The sequence below is a fragment of the Girardinichthys multiradiatus genome, chromosome 23 (assembly GCF_021462225.1).
Source record: "Girardinichthys multiradiatus isolate DD_20200921_A chromosome 23, DD_fGirMul_XY1, whole genome shotgun sequence".
NCBI classification, from domain to species: Eukaryota; Metazoa; Chordata; class Actinopteri; order Cyprinodontiformes; family Goodeidae; genus Girardinichthys; species Girardinichthys multiradiatus.
The window spans coordinates 30,693,278-30,710,985 of record NC_061815.1 but is presented as its reverse complement, the minus strand read 5'-3'; the positions used below and the strand labels follow the sequence as shown (position 1 = coordinate 30,710,985).

General features: G+C 39.4%; 1 protein-coding gene across 2 annotated transcripts in view; it reads left to right on the top strand.

The window, feature by feature from the left end:
* Positions 1 to 15,597, top strand: part of macrod1 (mono-ADP ribosylhydrolase 1) — a 226,039-nt gene extending 210,442 nt beyond the window's left edge. The window contains exons 9-11 of one of the 2 annotated variants that reach the window (XM_047353216.1): positions 4,524 to 4,605; positions 6,957 to 6,986; positions 15,234 to 15,597. In XM_047353216.1, the coding sequence (XP_047209172.1) occupies positions 4,524 to 4,605; positions 6,957 to 6,961 (87 nt within the window). In that variant the 3' untranslated portion in view covers positions 6,962 to 6,986; positions 15,234 to 15,597. The remainder of the gene's footprint in view (positions 1 to 4,523; positions 4,606 to 6,956; positions 6,987 to 15,233) is intronic. The other variant, XM_047353214.1, reaches the window with a different exon arrangement.
* Positions 15,598 to 17,708: the final 2,111 nt, after the last annotated feature.

The following is a 17,708-nucleotide window of genomic DNA, read 5'->3' as shown; positions in this document are numbered from 1 at the left end:
GTTGATGGGTTTCTGTTTCCTTCATGGGTCAAAAGTTCTCCACAATATCCAGTCAGCTCTTATGCTGATTGCTTTCCCCTTTGCATGAGATGACATGCAAGCGGTCTCTTACAGGGGAAATACGGTAAAAATGAAAAACATAGGAACCTCAATGTTTAAGTCTTTAATGAAATAGTGTTGACTTACCAGTCCATTCATCTTAGAGGAAGGATAAAATGAAGAAATGGGCTGGGATTACATATTTAAAGAAATGTATCTGCTTTGTCAGCACCACTGGTACAAACAGAACCAAGTTAAAAATAATATTTATTTCTGCATAATTGAGGATTTTCTGAGATTACTGAGAACACAGTTGTTGTGTATTTAACTATTTGAAGAGATTGATTTTCTGTTGTAGGTTGGAATGTGGAAAGACCTTGATGAAAAGTACAGAACTACTTTACTTTTCTATGTTTCTGACACCTAAAATAATAACTGATTTGCTCCCAGCAGTGCTGAAAGCCACTGTTTCTTCTTTGGTGGTTGGTTGTAGCCCAAGCACAATTGGGGTAAGGATTTTCATCTTACATTCACCCAACGGGCTTTCTGTGGACTTAAAATTTGATTCTTCAGCCACATTCATCTTGATTCCTCACTTGTTGGATGGAAAATAATCCACTGATCGCAGGAATAATATCTTCAGTAGACACAACCTGAAGCCACAGGTTTAGCTTCATCTGATTCGAGTTGCTGCTGCAAGCAGTGCAACAAATAGACATATTCAAACATGTCCATGCTTTAAAACGTCATGTCTATAGTTATGTGATTATCGTAACCGACAAAAAAGAGAGAAATTCAGCTAACCAGTTACTTCGAAAATACACCTCAATTTGAAACCAAAAGAAATGCTTTGCTGTAGCTGCTGCCATCATACTGGAAGTTGATAACATATTAAATCCCCCAGCAGCACCACCTGGAATAAGGATACAAATCGCAGATTATTACCAGAATATATACTGATATTTGTTTGTGACCAAAACAGATATATAATTAACAGCAACGTTGCTGTTTTAAATGCACTACCCTTTCTACAGTCCCTCTGTTAAACAGTTGATGTCTCTGCAGTGGAAATAAAGCAGCTTCGCTGCGTAAATTACACCAGAACAGTCATACTTCTTATACACAAGGAGGGGGGTGTAAATACTTGTAGTGACTATCTGGACAGCGAGAACAAAACGGACTGGCCAGCAGGGATGAGGATTTAGTACCTCATTACTCCACCAAACGTTCTTACAATAACCAATGCTAAATGCTTGGTTCCTCACTTCTAAGCGGCTCTGGGTAAAATGCTTTGCCGACTGTAAATTGAATGTTGATGTTTTCAGTTTGAGAAGCAAGTATTCACAAGTTGTGCGCTGTTTTTTCATTAAAGATGGGCCGTCACGAGGGAGTCATTACATTAACTTGATGTTGTTCTTATCAGCGGCATCTCCAGGCTCTCTGCTTTAGCCTTACCAAAATTAGTTCCCCCACCTTTTTACCTTTTCCTGCTGCAAGCAGAAGCACCTTAATGTGCAGGTTAGATTTTTAAACCTTAGCCCAGGGGGTGTAGTTACCACACATTTCCACACCTTCTCGTACACTATGCAAATCTTGGTGAGTGATGGTAATTGTGTAGCAAGCCTAGACTGAAAACCAAAGGCTGCGGGCGAGCCAGCTGCTGAGGAAGATCTGTCTCTGCAAGTAGCAGGACCTAAACTCCCACACCAGGAGGAGAGAGAATGAAACAGCCCGGCTATAAATTGGGATGTGATGCTGGAAACAGAGAAATTATATCTCCTGTACAAATATTAAGGTGGTAATAATGTTGATCAGAGTGAGCACAGCTTCTGGCCTTGGAGCTGCAGTAACTTTAACCATTGGCTTACATCTATATATCTACATTGTATTGTGCAAAAGTCTCAAGTCATACTTTTTACCAGTCAATCATTCAAAATGTGTTAGTATAGCACATTTAAAAGATATTTTCCATTGACTAAAGTGTTTTACATTGAGTGAAGTTATGAATCAAAATATCCCAATAAAAGTTAAGATGTTCTGTTCAACTAGAAATAAAAGCAGGCAGAAACAAATGGACCTCAGGCAGGGATTTAAACTGTCTGAACTGTTCTAATTGGCAAAGTTAGGCTGCTCTACATACAGAGGTTGGACAATGAAACTGAAACACCGGTCATTTTAGTGAGGGAGGTTTCATGGCTAAATTGGACCAGCCTGGTAGCCAGTCTTCATTGATTGCACATTGCACCAGTAAGAGCAGAGTGTGAAGGTTCAATTAGCAGGGTAAGAACACAGTTTTACTCAAAATATTGAAATGCACACAACATTATGGGTGACATACCAGAGTTCAAAAGAGGATATATTGTTGGTGCACGTCTTGCTGGCGCATCTGTGACCAAGACAGCAAGTCTTTGTGATGTATCAAGAGCCACGGTATCCAGGGTAATGTCAGCATACCACCAAGAAGGACGAACCACATCTAACAAGATTAACTGTGGACGCAAGAGGAAGCTGTCTGAAAGGGATGTTCAGGTGCTAACCCGGATTGTATCCAAAAAACATAAAACCACAGCTGCCCAAATCACGACAGAATTAAATGTGCACCTCAACTCTCCTGTTTCCACCAGAACTGTTCGTCGGGAGCTCCACAGGGTCAATATACACGGCCGGGCTGCTATAGCCAAACCTTTGGTCACTCATGCCAATGCCAAACGTCGGTTTCAATGGTGCAAGGAGCGCAAATCTTGGGCTGTGTACAATGTAAAACATGTAGTGTTCTCTGATCAGTGCAGCTTTACTGTTTCCCCACATTCGGGAGAGTTACGGTGTGGAGAAGCCTCAAAGAAGCGTACCACCCAGACTGTTGCATGCCCAGAGTGAAGCATGGGGGTGGATCAGTGATGGTTTGGGCTGCCATATCATGGCATTCCCTTGGCCCAATACTTGTGCTAGATGGGCGCGTCACTGCCAAGGACTACCGAATCATTCTTGAGGACCATGTGCATCCAATGGTTCAAACATTGTATCCTGAAGGCGGTGCCGTGTATCAGGATGACAATGCACCAATACACACAGCAAGACTGGTGAAAGATTGGTTTGATGAACATGAAAGTGAAGTTGAACATCTCCCATGGCCTGCACAGTCACCAGATCTAAATATTATTAAGCCACTTTGGGGTGTTTTGGAGGAGCGAGTCAGGAAACGTTTTCCTCCACCAGTATCACGTAGTGACCTGGCCACTATCCTGCAAGAAGAATGGCTTAAAATCCCTCTGACCACTGTGCAGGACTTGTATATGTCATTCCCAAGATGAATTGATGCTGTATTGGCCGCAAAAGGAGGCCCTACACCATACTAATAAATTATTGTGGTCTAAAACCAGGTGTTTCAGTTTCATTGTCCAACCCCTGTAGATCTACTTACATCTCGCTTTTAATGACCCAGAGCTTATCATAACTTTTTTGTGTTCTTAGTTTTTTTTAGGATTCCTGAATGTCTTTTGTTATTCTTGGATTTCAGCTGCTTTTCAACATATTTCCTGTTTATTCGGAGGTATAGTGTTTTTTATTTCAGCCATTAACTCCTAAAAAAAAACCTATTTTGCACAAAACAAAAATGTAGCAAAGAACCAGTTGTAAATTTTATTCTTTAGACATTTTGTTACCAGCTGGCTGTCATAAAGATCCCAAGATTTTTATATAAACTGATAAATATCAATTAAACCCACAGAGCTAATAGCTGAAAACCTGCCATGACCAGCTAAAGGATGGTTCATCTGTTTGCAGTTTTCTCCTTGCAGTTATGCTGACTGGGCCAGATACAGGGATTAGAGGAAATTAGTAAAAAAGCAAAGTCCAAAGAAAAACTTAAACATATCTTTATAAAGAACAATTGATAGAACCTCTTTAAGATATTAAAAGGAAGTCAGACTCCTTAGAAACAAAGTAAAAAGACTTAAGGTATGGTCTACAACCTTCGCAGAGTAATATATAAGCTGATGATACATATGCAAATGTGAGAGAAGCCTGAGTTGACTTGTTAAAAGTTGAATAAATAGCATGAACCATAAAATAACTGAACCCTAGAGCAGAGCAGAAAATCATCTGAAAGCTGTAGTGTTGCCTTGTGTCGTGTTCACACTATAACAGTCATGGGAACCCACTAAAATACTGCTTTTCTTCTGTAATCACAAACTCACAATGGGAGTACCATTAAAGATTTTCTCCAACTCTTTTTGTCTCTCTCTCACACAAACATTCATGCTCTTCGTCTGTGCGCAGCTCTCGGTCCTCAGCATGCAGTGTAATAAACGCCTGGTCGTGGCTGCTTCATAATGGAGAGATAATGGTGGAGTAATGGACTGATGCATTAGCTGCATTCTCACACACACTGTTCCCACCTGCAACTGATGAGTTCACATGTGCAACATATGCTTGTTATAAAGGTCATTTATGTGTGCTAACGTGTGTGTGTGTGTGTGTGTCAGATGGACAGAGTCATCTTCTGCGTGTTCTTGCCGAAGGATAAGGAGCTGTATCTGCAGAACCTCCCGCTCTACTTCCCTCCTGGTGAGCTGTCAGCCCCAGAAAGCACAAACACACACTTTTTAGGGCACTTTTTAGGGCTCAGTCAAATTTAACTACCCTAACACACGCACACGCAGACACACACACATACACAGACAGAGAGGGTGGTGGGAAGACAAACTTAATCATCGGTTGTGAGCTGTTTGCACATCCAACACGTTCATACAAGCTGAAGGCCAGTAAACACACAAGACTGTGTAAATGTTTCCTGTTTAGATCAATTTAATTACATTAAATAAACATACACTTTACTCCACATGTACACTCAGTTCAGTGTCTTAAACCACAAATACACACACTTCACCTGAGTCAGATGTGTGACACAGTCATTATAAATGCATACAGCAAGGTCCTGACCAAAGAAAACAGTCTAAAAACTTTGGTTTTTGAGTCATTTCCATTTATTTATTTCGTCACACTAGACTAGTAATTGTTACTGTGACATTTCTTGGTGAGCTAAATGTAAACACTGATGTTGGTGTACACATAAAGGATTTCAAAGGTTGTAAACAACAGAGCTGTAACAGCTCCTTGCCTCCATACAGCTACAGCACCGTTGATAGATGCAGGCAGAGTTATTATAGTGAGTGCAGTGATCTGTATGAAGCAGTAACAAGCAGAAGATCATCCATGCATTCATTTTGTTTGTTGTTGCTAGATTGTTTAACCCTTCAGAAGTCCTTTCAGATATAATCTGGTAGACTAAAGTATGCTGTGTAAGCATATCAAACACCTAACATGAAAAAGGGGAGCACAATTTCTACCTTTACTGCAATATTGTCATATTATCCCCACATATCACATAGATACAAACCTGGAAAAGGATGTTTCCACTGCAGCTGTTTCAGTCCAAAACTGGTTCTAAAGGGGGTACTCAGCTCTTTCTTGAGTAATAGTTTTATGTCTTCAAACAGATGCCCTAATCCTTATAAATGTTCCTTTTAAACAACAGTCAGTGTTTGTCAACGCTCCTTACAATGCCCACCAGGTCTTTTAGATGTATTTATAATAGTGCTTTAAATGTGCATCACACACACACAATGATCCAAACAGGATTTATTAACACAAGCTTGTGGAACCTCTTAATCCAAATTTAATTTGTATGGCGAAATAATGATGAAACAATAACTAATAAGGACAATTAACACAGATTCTCTTGAACACCCAGCTGCATTTTCATTATTCATTTAATTTTAGGATTTTGATTTTGATTTTGAAAGGATTGTGTGTTCCCCATCCTAGATCATTCTGTCCTGTGCCCAAACACTACACAACAACAACAACAAAACCTTTCGGTATCACTGGCGTCCCATCCTTCCAAGCTCTGGAAGAAATCATGTCACTATCTCTGGGCTTGCCATTAAAACTGAAGCAGGTTATTGGTGACTGTTTCAGCCTGTGCCTCAAGACAAAATAGTAATAGCAGAAGCTTGAATTGGGACACTTCACAAACTGGCACCCTATGAAGGGATTTAAGAGTTTGTGGTGCTTTATGTTTTCAAGGTTTTATGTCTTCTTGCTCTAAAATATAACAAATTCACTTTAAACACAGAGATTGGTTATAACTGGAGGTGCAAACAGTCTCTATACTCTGTGTTTGCTGCCTAACATTTCCATTGCTACAGGCATTATTAAAACAAGCAGCAGGATGATAAAATAGTTACCTCATGGTAACGTAATGCTAGTCTGACACATACTGTTTTCTTATTGTTTTTGTTCAAAATTAGGATCAGATTAAGAGCTGAACTAACTCGATAGTTTTGGAAAAGGTGTTCAAAACATTTTGATTGGTTGATCATCTCCACTAGCCATTCCACAACTTCTGATTAAAATCTTTTTTTTTTCCTCTAAAACACGTTGGTGTTGAAGACAGAGCTGATTTTACTGTGCTATTGTTGTTGCTTTTGGCTGTGGAAATAGAAGAAACTGGTGCTCTAGCGCTGGTTTAGCATTGATATGGGTTTGGTAAATCTGAACTGGGATCAACACATATTTTAGGGCTGATTCAATTACTGTTATTATGAGTGGGCATTATGGTTCAACTGATATTAATCAGTAAAGAAAAAAGTTAAAATAAATCTTGTTGTATGAGCCTTGAATGGTTTCTTGTTGAATGAAAACAGGTCAAACAGACATGATGCTGAAATGAATAAACCTGGTTAAAGATACATAGGTTCATTGAACAAGTTGCAGTACTGTTTGTTTAAATATGTACCTAGCTAAAGTGTTCAGTCAAGCATACGATTTTGTTGGTTTTTTTGTGTTTTTTTGTATTTAATGTTTTATTTCCAACTTTTAATTTTTTACCTTTATTTCTTTGTCCTTCACTTTAGCCTGACCCATCCCAGCAGATTGTAGCGCAGGTAACCTGCATGCTGTGTGCCGACTAGGTTAGAAGTGCTGAAGTTGTTTCAGGAAGAAGGCCTGTGTGTGAAATGTTGAAAGGCGAAATGCTTTTCCAACAATAATTAAAGTCTGGATCATGGTTGTTCAGCCTTCCTTTCAAACAGGGTCTAAAGACGAGAAGATTGATCTGTGTGGGTAAATGAAGTTTAGTGACTGCATAAATTTAATGTGATTTCATGTTGGCTGGTGCCGTTACATGATGACTTCTCCCCATTTGGTTTGATTACGTTTGTGATTTATAGAGTTATACTGCTAAACAGTGCATCTGCTAAGCATGATCACTCATTCACTCAATTATTCAAATTAAGGGTCTGTATTACAATTACAGTCTTAACCCCTAAAGTCCTGCTTTTACCAGCAATATAAATCAAACTCCACCTTCTGCCTTCAAAACATTTTCTAAGCATAATCTCAACTTTATTGGGTCTTCAGATTTTATTTCTTATAACTGAGTTAAGTCCATCATTGGAGAATTGTAGCCACAAGCATGATTACTTAAAATTGTTTGGCAGACTAAGGAACCAGCATGCATTAATAGAACAAGCTTAATATGTCACTTCCTGGTTAGGGATGCAAAAGCATAAGATGAAATTAGGGCATCACTACAAAATATTGTCTAACATTATAAAACAGATGCCTACCTCAAACAGTCATTATTTGTTTATTTTGTCCTTCAAAATACATTTTATCTGATTGTTAAAATGCCAGGTTTTTGTGAAGTAAAACAATGAGACTACAATTAATAATTTCAGAACATTTCCCCCCTCTACTGTAACCCGTACAGTTAAATTGAAAACAAACTTGAATATTTTAGGGACAAAAAGAAGAAAAACTTAAAGTGCCTCTGATTAACCTCAAAGTTCAGCTCTTCTATTTTTTCCCCTTCTGAGAGCAAAAGCCATGATCCAGACCTTTCAAAGCATCTCTGATTGCCAAAAACAATTTCCAACACATCAGGTAGAGAAAATATGGTGCAAACATTCCCAAACCTGGGCATCCCTCCGAAATGGGTAAAAATGTGAGAAGAAAACAGGAGCAATGAGCAGCAAAAATCCTGTACTGGCTGTGTAGCACTTTTATTAACAATCTCCTGATTTCCTTGTTTGCCTGGGCTAAAGAGCAGGTTGACAAGACTGAAGCCTTTTCTAACTCAGAAAACATCTAAGCTAAATTTAGAAAATGTTTTATGGTCTGATACAAAGCCAGGGTGAACGTTTTGGCCATAACTGCTGATGGTTTCTTTGGCACCAAAAACAACACAGCACATAACTAAAATAACACTACGCACAGTGACGCATGGTGGTGGCAGCATCATGCTTTGAAGCATTTGTTACTAGTCAATGTTGGCAGGAAACCTTCAGGCTTCAGCTAGAAAGTAGAAGATGAAGAGGTACCTTCAGTAGGAACCAAATCATTCATCCAGATATAAAAAAAAGAATAACTGGACTGCAAATATTATAATGTCTTGGATGGGCCTAGCAGACCTCAGACCAGAATCTGATTGAAAATCAGCGGGGTGATTAGAACAGGCATATACAACACGGGACTTTTACAGAACGGGCAGATATTGACAGGTTAAGAAAGGCCTTGCTGAAAGTCTCCTGATGGAGTGCTGTAATAAAATCATATGGTTAATTTAGAAAGTATTAGCCTAAGGGTGTGACATACCTTTGCAACCACATTAGTTAAATGTTTATTAATTTTGGCTTTACCTCTCAAAAACATGGCATTTTAACAGGGGTGTGTAGACTTTTGTATCTGTGTGACTGAGAAACTTAGAATAAGATTATTACATTTTTTTATTTTACTTCTTAGAGAAGATTCTGGCTATTATAGAGAATCGTGGGCTTTATGCTTATTGATTTTTCTTTCATAATATGTAATCTGTTGTTAATACACTATATAAAAAGCCCGAAGTTGTTTGCAGTAACTAAGCTTCCGCTGCTGTGGTTTGATGAAGTCTTGCCAGATATTAAACAACTGATTGTTCATGGTAGGTTTTTTTCTTTGTTTTGTTCCCTTATAATATTTATCCTGGAAATAATCTTGAGAAATCCGAAACTCGGGTTTTTAATTATAACCTATAAGAGAAAGGCAAAATATTATTATTATGGACATTCATTAAACTTGGCGTGTACATTACAAAAGAGCAAATATCAAATTAAAGCAGCAATACATAAATACGTTCAGTACCCTGAATTACCTCAGCAACATCAAGACATTTTAAAGTTTGAATCTATAGCATCCGCCACAATTATTGGCAACCGGGTAAAGAGGGGCAATAAGCCCTAAGCTAAATATTTGTTGTGGGCAAATTTAAAAGAGAAGCTATTTTCTTGTTGCCGTTTTCTGACCTGTGACAATCCATAATGATCTGCCTTATGTAGATGACATGTTTTCTTGACTTTCCCGTTTTGAAGATTGGCAAAAAAAGGTTTTCTGCTACATCATATATAAGCAAAAAAAAAGTAATGGAGAAATTATCCTTGACACTGGAATCAACTTTGAAAAAGCAAAAAAAATATAAAACATTTTACACATCTTCACCACGATGTATGTAAGGTTTTCCTTTTTAAAATAGGAAGTTGGTGATTTAAAGCACCTTAGTCATGTTTACTGGGTGCTTTTTAGCACAAGCATTTACTTTCTCCATCTTGCCCATACACTCCATGTACATTATAAATAATACAGCCTTGTACAATGAAGATGTAGCAAGAAAAACACTTATTGAGGGACAAAAAGGATTAAAAGCTGTTTCCCTGATGAATTAGTTTAACAGACTTAAGCTTCATTTTAAAAGATGATTTATTCACTATTTATGCTTTACACTCGACCATGTGGGTGAAATCTTCTCTATTTATGCATATAAACCTTCATTCACCAGCTACTGCATCAAGTATGCTTTTCCTAGTGCTGGGTTAGACTCCATTTTGCCTTCAGAAGGACTAATTCTTCATGATATAGAGATTTTGGTCCCTATAGACATGATAGCAGCGGGTAAATCTGCACCAGCTGCACATCCACAGATCATTCCTCCTGTTCCTCCACATGCCAAAGGATTGGATTGATCTCTAGTGACTGTGTAGCCCGTTGGAGTCCAGTGAGATCATTAGGTGCAAGAAAGCACAGTGAAATGATCAGAACAAGACATTGTGCATTATCCTGCAGGAAGTAGCCATCAGAAGATGGTAAAGTGTGTTTATAAAGGGACGGACAAGGTCAGCAACAATACTCAGTAAGGGGCTCAAAGTCGGGCTAAAGCAGTTTCCCCCATACTAATGCACCACTACCACCACCAGACTAGACCATTGATGCAAAGCTAAATGGATCATTTATGTTGTTTATGCCAAATCTGACCCTGGTCTGGCATCAAAATTGCCCACATTCCCATTCTTCCCCATTTTGATGCTCAGGTTTGAGTCTAGGTGTACCTAAAAACAAGTGGCTGAGTGTATAGTACATGCATTGATGTACAGGGGTTGGACAATGAAACTGAAACACCTGGTTTTAGACCACGATAATTTATTAGTATGGTGTAGGGCCTCCTTTTGCGGCCAATACAGCATCAATTCGTCTTGGGGATGATATATACAAGTCCTGCACAGTGGTCAGAGGGATTTTAAGCCATTCTTCTTGCAGGATAGTGGCCAGGTCACTACGTGATACTGGTGGAAGAAAACGTTTCCTGACTCTCTCCTCCAAAACACCCCAAAGTGGCTCAATAATATTTAGATCTGGTGACTGTGCAGGCCATGGGAGATGTTCAACTTCACTTTCATGTTCATCAAACCAATCTTTCACCAGTCTTGCTGTGTGTATTGGTGCATTGTCATCCTGATACACGGCACCGCCTTCAGGATACAATGTTTGAACCATTGGATGCACATGGTCCTCAAGAATGGTTCGGTAGTCCTTGGCAGTGACGCCCATCTAGCACAAGTATTGGGCCAAGGGAATGCCATGATATGGCAGCCCAAACCATCACTGATCCACCCCCATGCTTCACTCTGGGCATGCAACAGTCTGGGTGGTACGCTTCTTTGGGGCTTCTCCACACCGTAACTCTCTCGGATGTGGGGATAACAGTAAAGGTGGACTCATCAGAGAACAATACATGTTTCACATTGTACACAGCCCAAGATTTGCGCTCCTTGCACCGACGTTTTGCATTGCTATGAGTGACCAAAGGTTTGGCTATAGCAGCCCGGCCGTGTATATTGACCCTGTGGAGCTCCCGACGGACAGTTCTGGTGGAAACAGGAGAGTTGAGGTGCACATTTAATTCTGCCGTGATTTGGGCAGCCGTGGTTTTATGTTTTTTGGATACAATCCAGGTTAGCACCCGAACATCCCTTTCAGACAGCTTCCTCTTGCGTCCACAGTTAATCCTGTTGGATGTGGTTCGTCCTTCTTGGTGGTATGCTGACATTACCCTGGATACCGTGGCTCTTGATACATCACAAAGACTTGCTGTCTTGGTCACAGAAGACGTGCACCAACAATTTGTCCTCTTTTGAACTCTGGTATGTCACCCATAATGTTGTGTGCATTTCAATATTTTGAGCAAAACTGTGCTCTTACCCTGCTAATTGAACCTTCACACTCTGCTCTTACTGGTGCAATGTGCAATCAATGAAGACTGGCTACCAGGCTGGTCCAATTTAGCCATGAAACCTCCCTCACTAAAATGACAGGTGTTTCAGTTTCATTGTCCAACCTCTGTATTTCTACTGTCACTGTTAATAAAGGAATGTAAGCTATACTGTTGCTAACACAAGCAAATATGGCTACATCTTACACACCAATACTGAGGAACATGGTCATCTCACCTCTAAACAGGTTGGCCTTATTTGCTCCCATCTTCTGGAGCTGTTGTATAAAAATGAATGCAAATTAGGTGAAATAAAAAGGCTAATATGAACCACAGCAGACAAACTTCATGCGCTTAATCCAAAGCAGTAAGTGCTTTTTAAAATTTGAAATTAAAAGGAGAAGATTTATGTCTCCATGTGGGAGTAAAAGCCAGACAAGTGCTTCAGGCTCCTGAATACATCACGCTGTACAACCCTGATATGAATTCTGCCTGACAGATCAAGGCAACATGTGTGTTATACCATAAAATAAGGATTTACATCACATAAACTATATCCCCCAACAGACTAACAGTTAAAGAAGAGAGAAGCTGTCCGTACGAGAGCAACTTTTCAGAGTGAAGATTTATTTTGTGGACAGATCCAACCTGGAGGGATTTCTCTTTTTATTTCTTCTCTGGCTTCAGGGAAGATCAATGGCTAAAAATAATGAGATCTCAAGCTGTGATGCACTTGGACCTGCTTTTTAAAATTTTTTTCTTAAGATAAAAATGTAGCATGACTAAGTGTGAATGGTCAGAGCACACCGAAGGTCTAAATTTATTTACAGTCAGTCTCACATACAGCGTATTACTGGCTCCTTTTATCTACTCCAAAAAGTGGAGCCTCATAAATGCAATATTTGACATAGCTAAAAACAACAGAGTGCAGATGTTTTATTCAATCTGTATCTAACCTTTTTAAGTCTTTATCTTTGGCAGAAACAGTATTGCTTTGGTATGAGCTTTAAAGTATCAGGGGGAGTAAGCCATAAGGTATTAAAGGAAAGATGCAGATACAAATAGAAGAACAACTTTATCCTTTATAGGCACAGAAACAGAGAGAACATACAGAAAATTATTAATAAAGTGGAGATAAAACAGAATAGCAGCTCATTTCTGTTTAAAACACATTCTTCTCTTACTCCCCTTTGAGTGATTTTAAAATTCAGAGCATACTTTGAGGAAATTAATAGGAAAAGCATTAATAAAACTTTTATGCAGTGTGCTGCAAGCAGGCTGGTCAATAGTGAACCTTTCAAGGGCTTAAGTAACATGGATTAAGGGTGTGTAAAACTGGCAGTGTTTTATACTCTCAAATGCATGAGGCAGAAATGTATATAAACATCATTTATATCAGGTATATGCACCCAGATCTGAGTCAGTGACAAACCTGTGCAGAAATCCGATTTTTCTCTCCATCTTTAGCCCCTGCCGTGAACTGAAGAGAAGATTTTATTTGGCAAACGGCCAAAAAAGAAAGAAAAAATGGACATTAAACATGTTCAGATCAGAAGGTCGTAGCAGAAGAAAAAATAGAAAAAGCTGAATTTTGACCAGTGTAGCTGAGGACCAGGATACTGCTGGCTGCAGTGTTTTATTTCTAACAGACCCAATGAAATAAAATGGATGATTGTTTTATTTTCAGCAAATCTAGAGGTAAAATGTTCATCGTAAGATTGGCATAATTATGTTAACAATTATTTCAAAAAGTGGGTAAGTTTTTATTATTTCTTGGTAGAAATTATTTAGGGTTAATAGCTAAAAGATGCTTCAGTTACATTCACATTTTTGAAATGAACTTGCTAAACAAAATTTGTTAAATTCTAGCTCATTTTTAAGCTTGTTTTCATATTCAAATGACTTAATACAATCCTAACTAGTCTTTATTTTTGTACCGACTTAAACTTTATACACAACAAGCAATATAGGAACTTTATGTTATGAAGTAAATGCAAGAACTAACCATCTGCACACTCAACACTTCATTAACAACAGGATAATAGTCCTTATTTTAACATTTTTAGCCCAGAATCATCTTCCCTAAACATTCGTTTTAAACCTACAAGCTCAGACCAACCAGCACCAATCACTGCAGATTGATAGGGTTACAGTTTCACAGCTCATTAATTTACAAAAACAAGTTGATGGATGCAGAAGATCTGCTGTGTCCACCTTCATAGGACAATCATGACTAACAAGCACCTTCAGTCTTTCTGAAATCATCCGGTTTGTCCCTCGTGGTTAAAAGAAGTAAAAATAAAAGTTGGTTTGTGATTAAGGCATAAAGTGCTGTTCTAACAAAGAAGCATGTAAAGCTCAGAGGTGACTTTAACTGCCAACGTCTGTCTCAGGGTTCAGAAGCTCAGTTTGACTTTAGTATTAGCGCTGAAGCTAAATTAGTTGAAGCTGGAGACAAACTTCAATTCTTGCTTCAAAAACAGAAACTTTAACAAGTGTTATAACAGTCCAGTTCACATAATTGTTCATATTACAACTTCTATACAGTTAGCCCAAAATTATTCTGCAGAATTTGATTGGAATTGTTTTTATTCAGTCAAGAACTTTGTTTCTGTTAAGAAATGAGACGGGCTGCTCTCAACATATAAGCGATGTAGGAAGGTATCAGTTTAAAACAGTTTATCGGTTTTTAGTTACATTTTATTTACGCCTTTCACAATAATCAATAAAAAGGCTTTACTGACATTACAGCAACCACTCCCTTCTTATAATTGCTGAGCTGGTTTTTGCATTTTTCCACTGGTTTTTTGACAATTTATCTTTGGTGATGAGCTCCAATTGACCTCCTTGCCATCACCCTAATCTTTAACTCCTTCCATAGATTCTCTTTCAGATTTAAGACACGGCTCTGCTGGCTGGCAGGCGGGCTGGCTGGCTGGCTGGCTGGCTGGCTGGCTGGCGGGCTGGCTGGCTGGCTGGCTGGCTGGCTGGCTGGCGGGCTGGCGGGCGGGCTGGCTGGCTGGCGGGCTGGCTGGCTGGCGGGCGGGCTGGCTGGCGGGCGGGCTGGCTGGCTGGCTACAAAAGAAAGATTGGCTCGATGTGAACCCAGATTCAGTGATATTCACATTTAGAATGTCAAATGCATCGAATCTCCACTTCAAGCATGAAATCAGTACTTTTTGCATCTTGACACTGGCTTCTTTGACTGAGGAGGTTGTGTAGCAGAAATTGCAGGTGTTCTTTAAAAAGCTTGTCGCTGTCTTCCACTCTAATGGATATGCAGCAGATTTTTTTTGCAGCAATGAGTGGTGCTCAGCAGGTAGATGAACCGGAACCGTCTGCCTGTGTGACAGAGTGGCTGCAGGCAGGCCTCCAAGCCTCCTCCATAAACCTAATGTGTCTCCAACACCTGGCGATCGCTGCCCACGATGGCTGGCTGCTGGACATCTACGTCTCTGTGTGCTTGCATGTTTTGAACCAAGAGCAACTAATCCTTGCTAACAGAAGCAAGCAGATGCTCCTAAATGCCAAAACGCCACAAACCGCTGTGTGACCTGGGTAAAATGTCTACTTCACTTTTATATTATTATTATTTCTCTGCTCGCTCCCACAGAGGCCACTGTCAGGAGTAAGCTCTGAACGAGTGGATTTCTCAGACATGGTTGCTGTGGATACACACCACCACATCCAGATTCGTCATCCAGATCAAGACCTTCTCCTGCAAGAAAATAGCTTTTTTTTCTCACATGTTGATTAGATTTTTCTGCTTTAGAGAGGTGTTGTGATTAAGGTGGGAAATGATGTTAACTGTTTTTATTAAAAGTCTACCTAAAGCTGCATTAAACCTATGATCTGTTGCGCACCTCCTCCCCTCCCCATGAATCACATGTCGTGTGTGCTTCTGCGTTTGGATTCCAATTAAATGTGTGTGTATGTGAGAAACATGACAAAACTTATTAAAGCAAACCTCACAGGCCCGTTGTGTGTGAAGTGATTATTTCTCTGGATGTGATTTGAGTCAGTGAGTCAGGAGGCCACTGGGAACACATTTTGCATTAATATTTGCTTCTTCGTTATCTCATATTGTTGTGTGTGGGAGGCTGAGTGAGTGGAACAATAAATAATCAAAGAAGGTTCAGTTTATTAGGTATTGGTTCAAGATATATTTCCAATGTTCTGATGTTTGTCCATACTGTTGAGACCCCAGCCATGGGTAACAACATTAAAGGCCAGTATGAACCTTTCTGGAACTTAAATCACATTAACTCTAGTTGAAGCGGCTTTCCGCACGGCCTTGAGAAGGAGGCATCAGGGCCGCAGCATTGCACACCTTCCTGTGTGTATGTGCAGGTAGCGACGTGGATGACCAGACAACTTTGCTTCCCAAAACCAGCGCCTGTCGAAACTCCTCCATCAGAATGGATCACATAAGAGGTGGTGTTTGGGCAGAGAAAATGAGTTTAGGATCAAATAATATGAATAATATTTATTTCATGATGTTTGGTTTTTGTTTGTGTTGAGAAAACTCTGCTATCTAAGTGGTAGCAGGCTAGCTGTTCACCTAATGATGTGTTCTTTGTTGTGTTTTAAAGTTAAGACAAACTTTATTTAAAGGGTGGTTTTAAATGCAGATTGGCCATAACACACCGTCAACGCTTATGCATTTTAATCCTTTTATTAACGGTATTTTAAAGGTACATGTTTGACTTTGAGGAATTTATAGGCGTCCCTTTATTAGCCTTTAACAGCTAGCACCAGTCAAGTCAGAGGTTTACCTGCAACTCGCCGCCATCTTATGAGTCCATAAGCGTTCCTCGGCACCATCTTGGTAGTCCATTACTAAATGTGATAGCTAAGTAAACATCATTAAGAATCATTTATCCAGAAAGGTTTTTGATTCCTATTCAATATTTTCTTAAATATTTGTTTTATCTTTTCTAATAATATTATCTTAAATATTAGTGTACTAAATAAAGACATTTGAAGGTGTACCAATTATTGTCCAAATTAGTTCCAAGATTAATTTAACTTCATTTCCAGATTCCTTAAGATAATCCCTGGTTCTCAAACATAAATAACATTGAATGATAATGTTGCATCACTTTATTGGCCACCAGTATTTTTGTTAATAAATTCTTGCATTTGAGTGTTGCTGTTCAGTAATGCCAGAGCTGGTTCCACCCTTTTCTCTATTGTCACTTAACACTTAACAGGCCAAATAATGATTTAATTAAAAATTAAAATATTAATATTAAATAATGTAATCATAATAATAATCACAACAATACACTGTACAAGAACAGTATAAATTGCACCAGGGGAGTATTCACAGCGTTTCAGTTTTTACTCCTTTTGTTGTGTTACAGCCTTATTCCAAAATGGATTCAATTCATTTCTCCCTCAAAACTCTAGACACAACACCCAATATGGACCGGGTGGAAAGACGTTTTTCATGTGCATTCACAACCTTTGTCGATGCACCTTTAGCAGCAATTATACCCTCAGGTCTTCTTGAATATGATGCGACAAGCTTGGTCCCCCATCTTTGTGCAGTTTGGTCCATTCCTGTTTGCAGAGCCACTCAATCTCAATCAGGTTGGATAGGAAACGTGGGTGCACAGCCACTCGAGATGTTTAATCAGATTCAAGTCAGGGCTCTGGGTCAACAACCAAGGATATTCACAGAGTTGTCCTGGTCCACTCCTCTGATATCTTGGCTCTATGCTTGGGATCATTGTCCTGCAGAAACCACCAATCAAGCTCAAAACCTGGGTGTAGGGATGGACTCAGACCTGAACCTTCAGGGGCACATAAAGACAGTAACAAGGTCGGCCTTCTATCACCTAAAGAACATCTCCAGGATTAAAGGACCTTGAAAAACTAATTCATGCGTTCATCTTTAGTAGAATTGATTACTGCAACGGTGTCTTCACAGGTCTGCCTAAAAAGTCAATCAGACAGCTGCAGTTGATCCAGAACGCTGCTGCCCGCGTCCTCACTAGCACTAAGAAAGTGGAGCACATCACCCCGGTTCTAAAGTCCCTTCACCAGCTCCCTGTAGCTCAGAGAATAGACTTTAAAATACTTC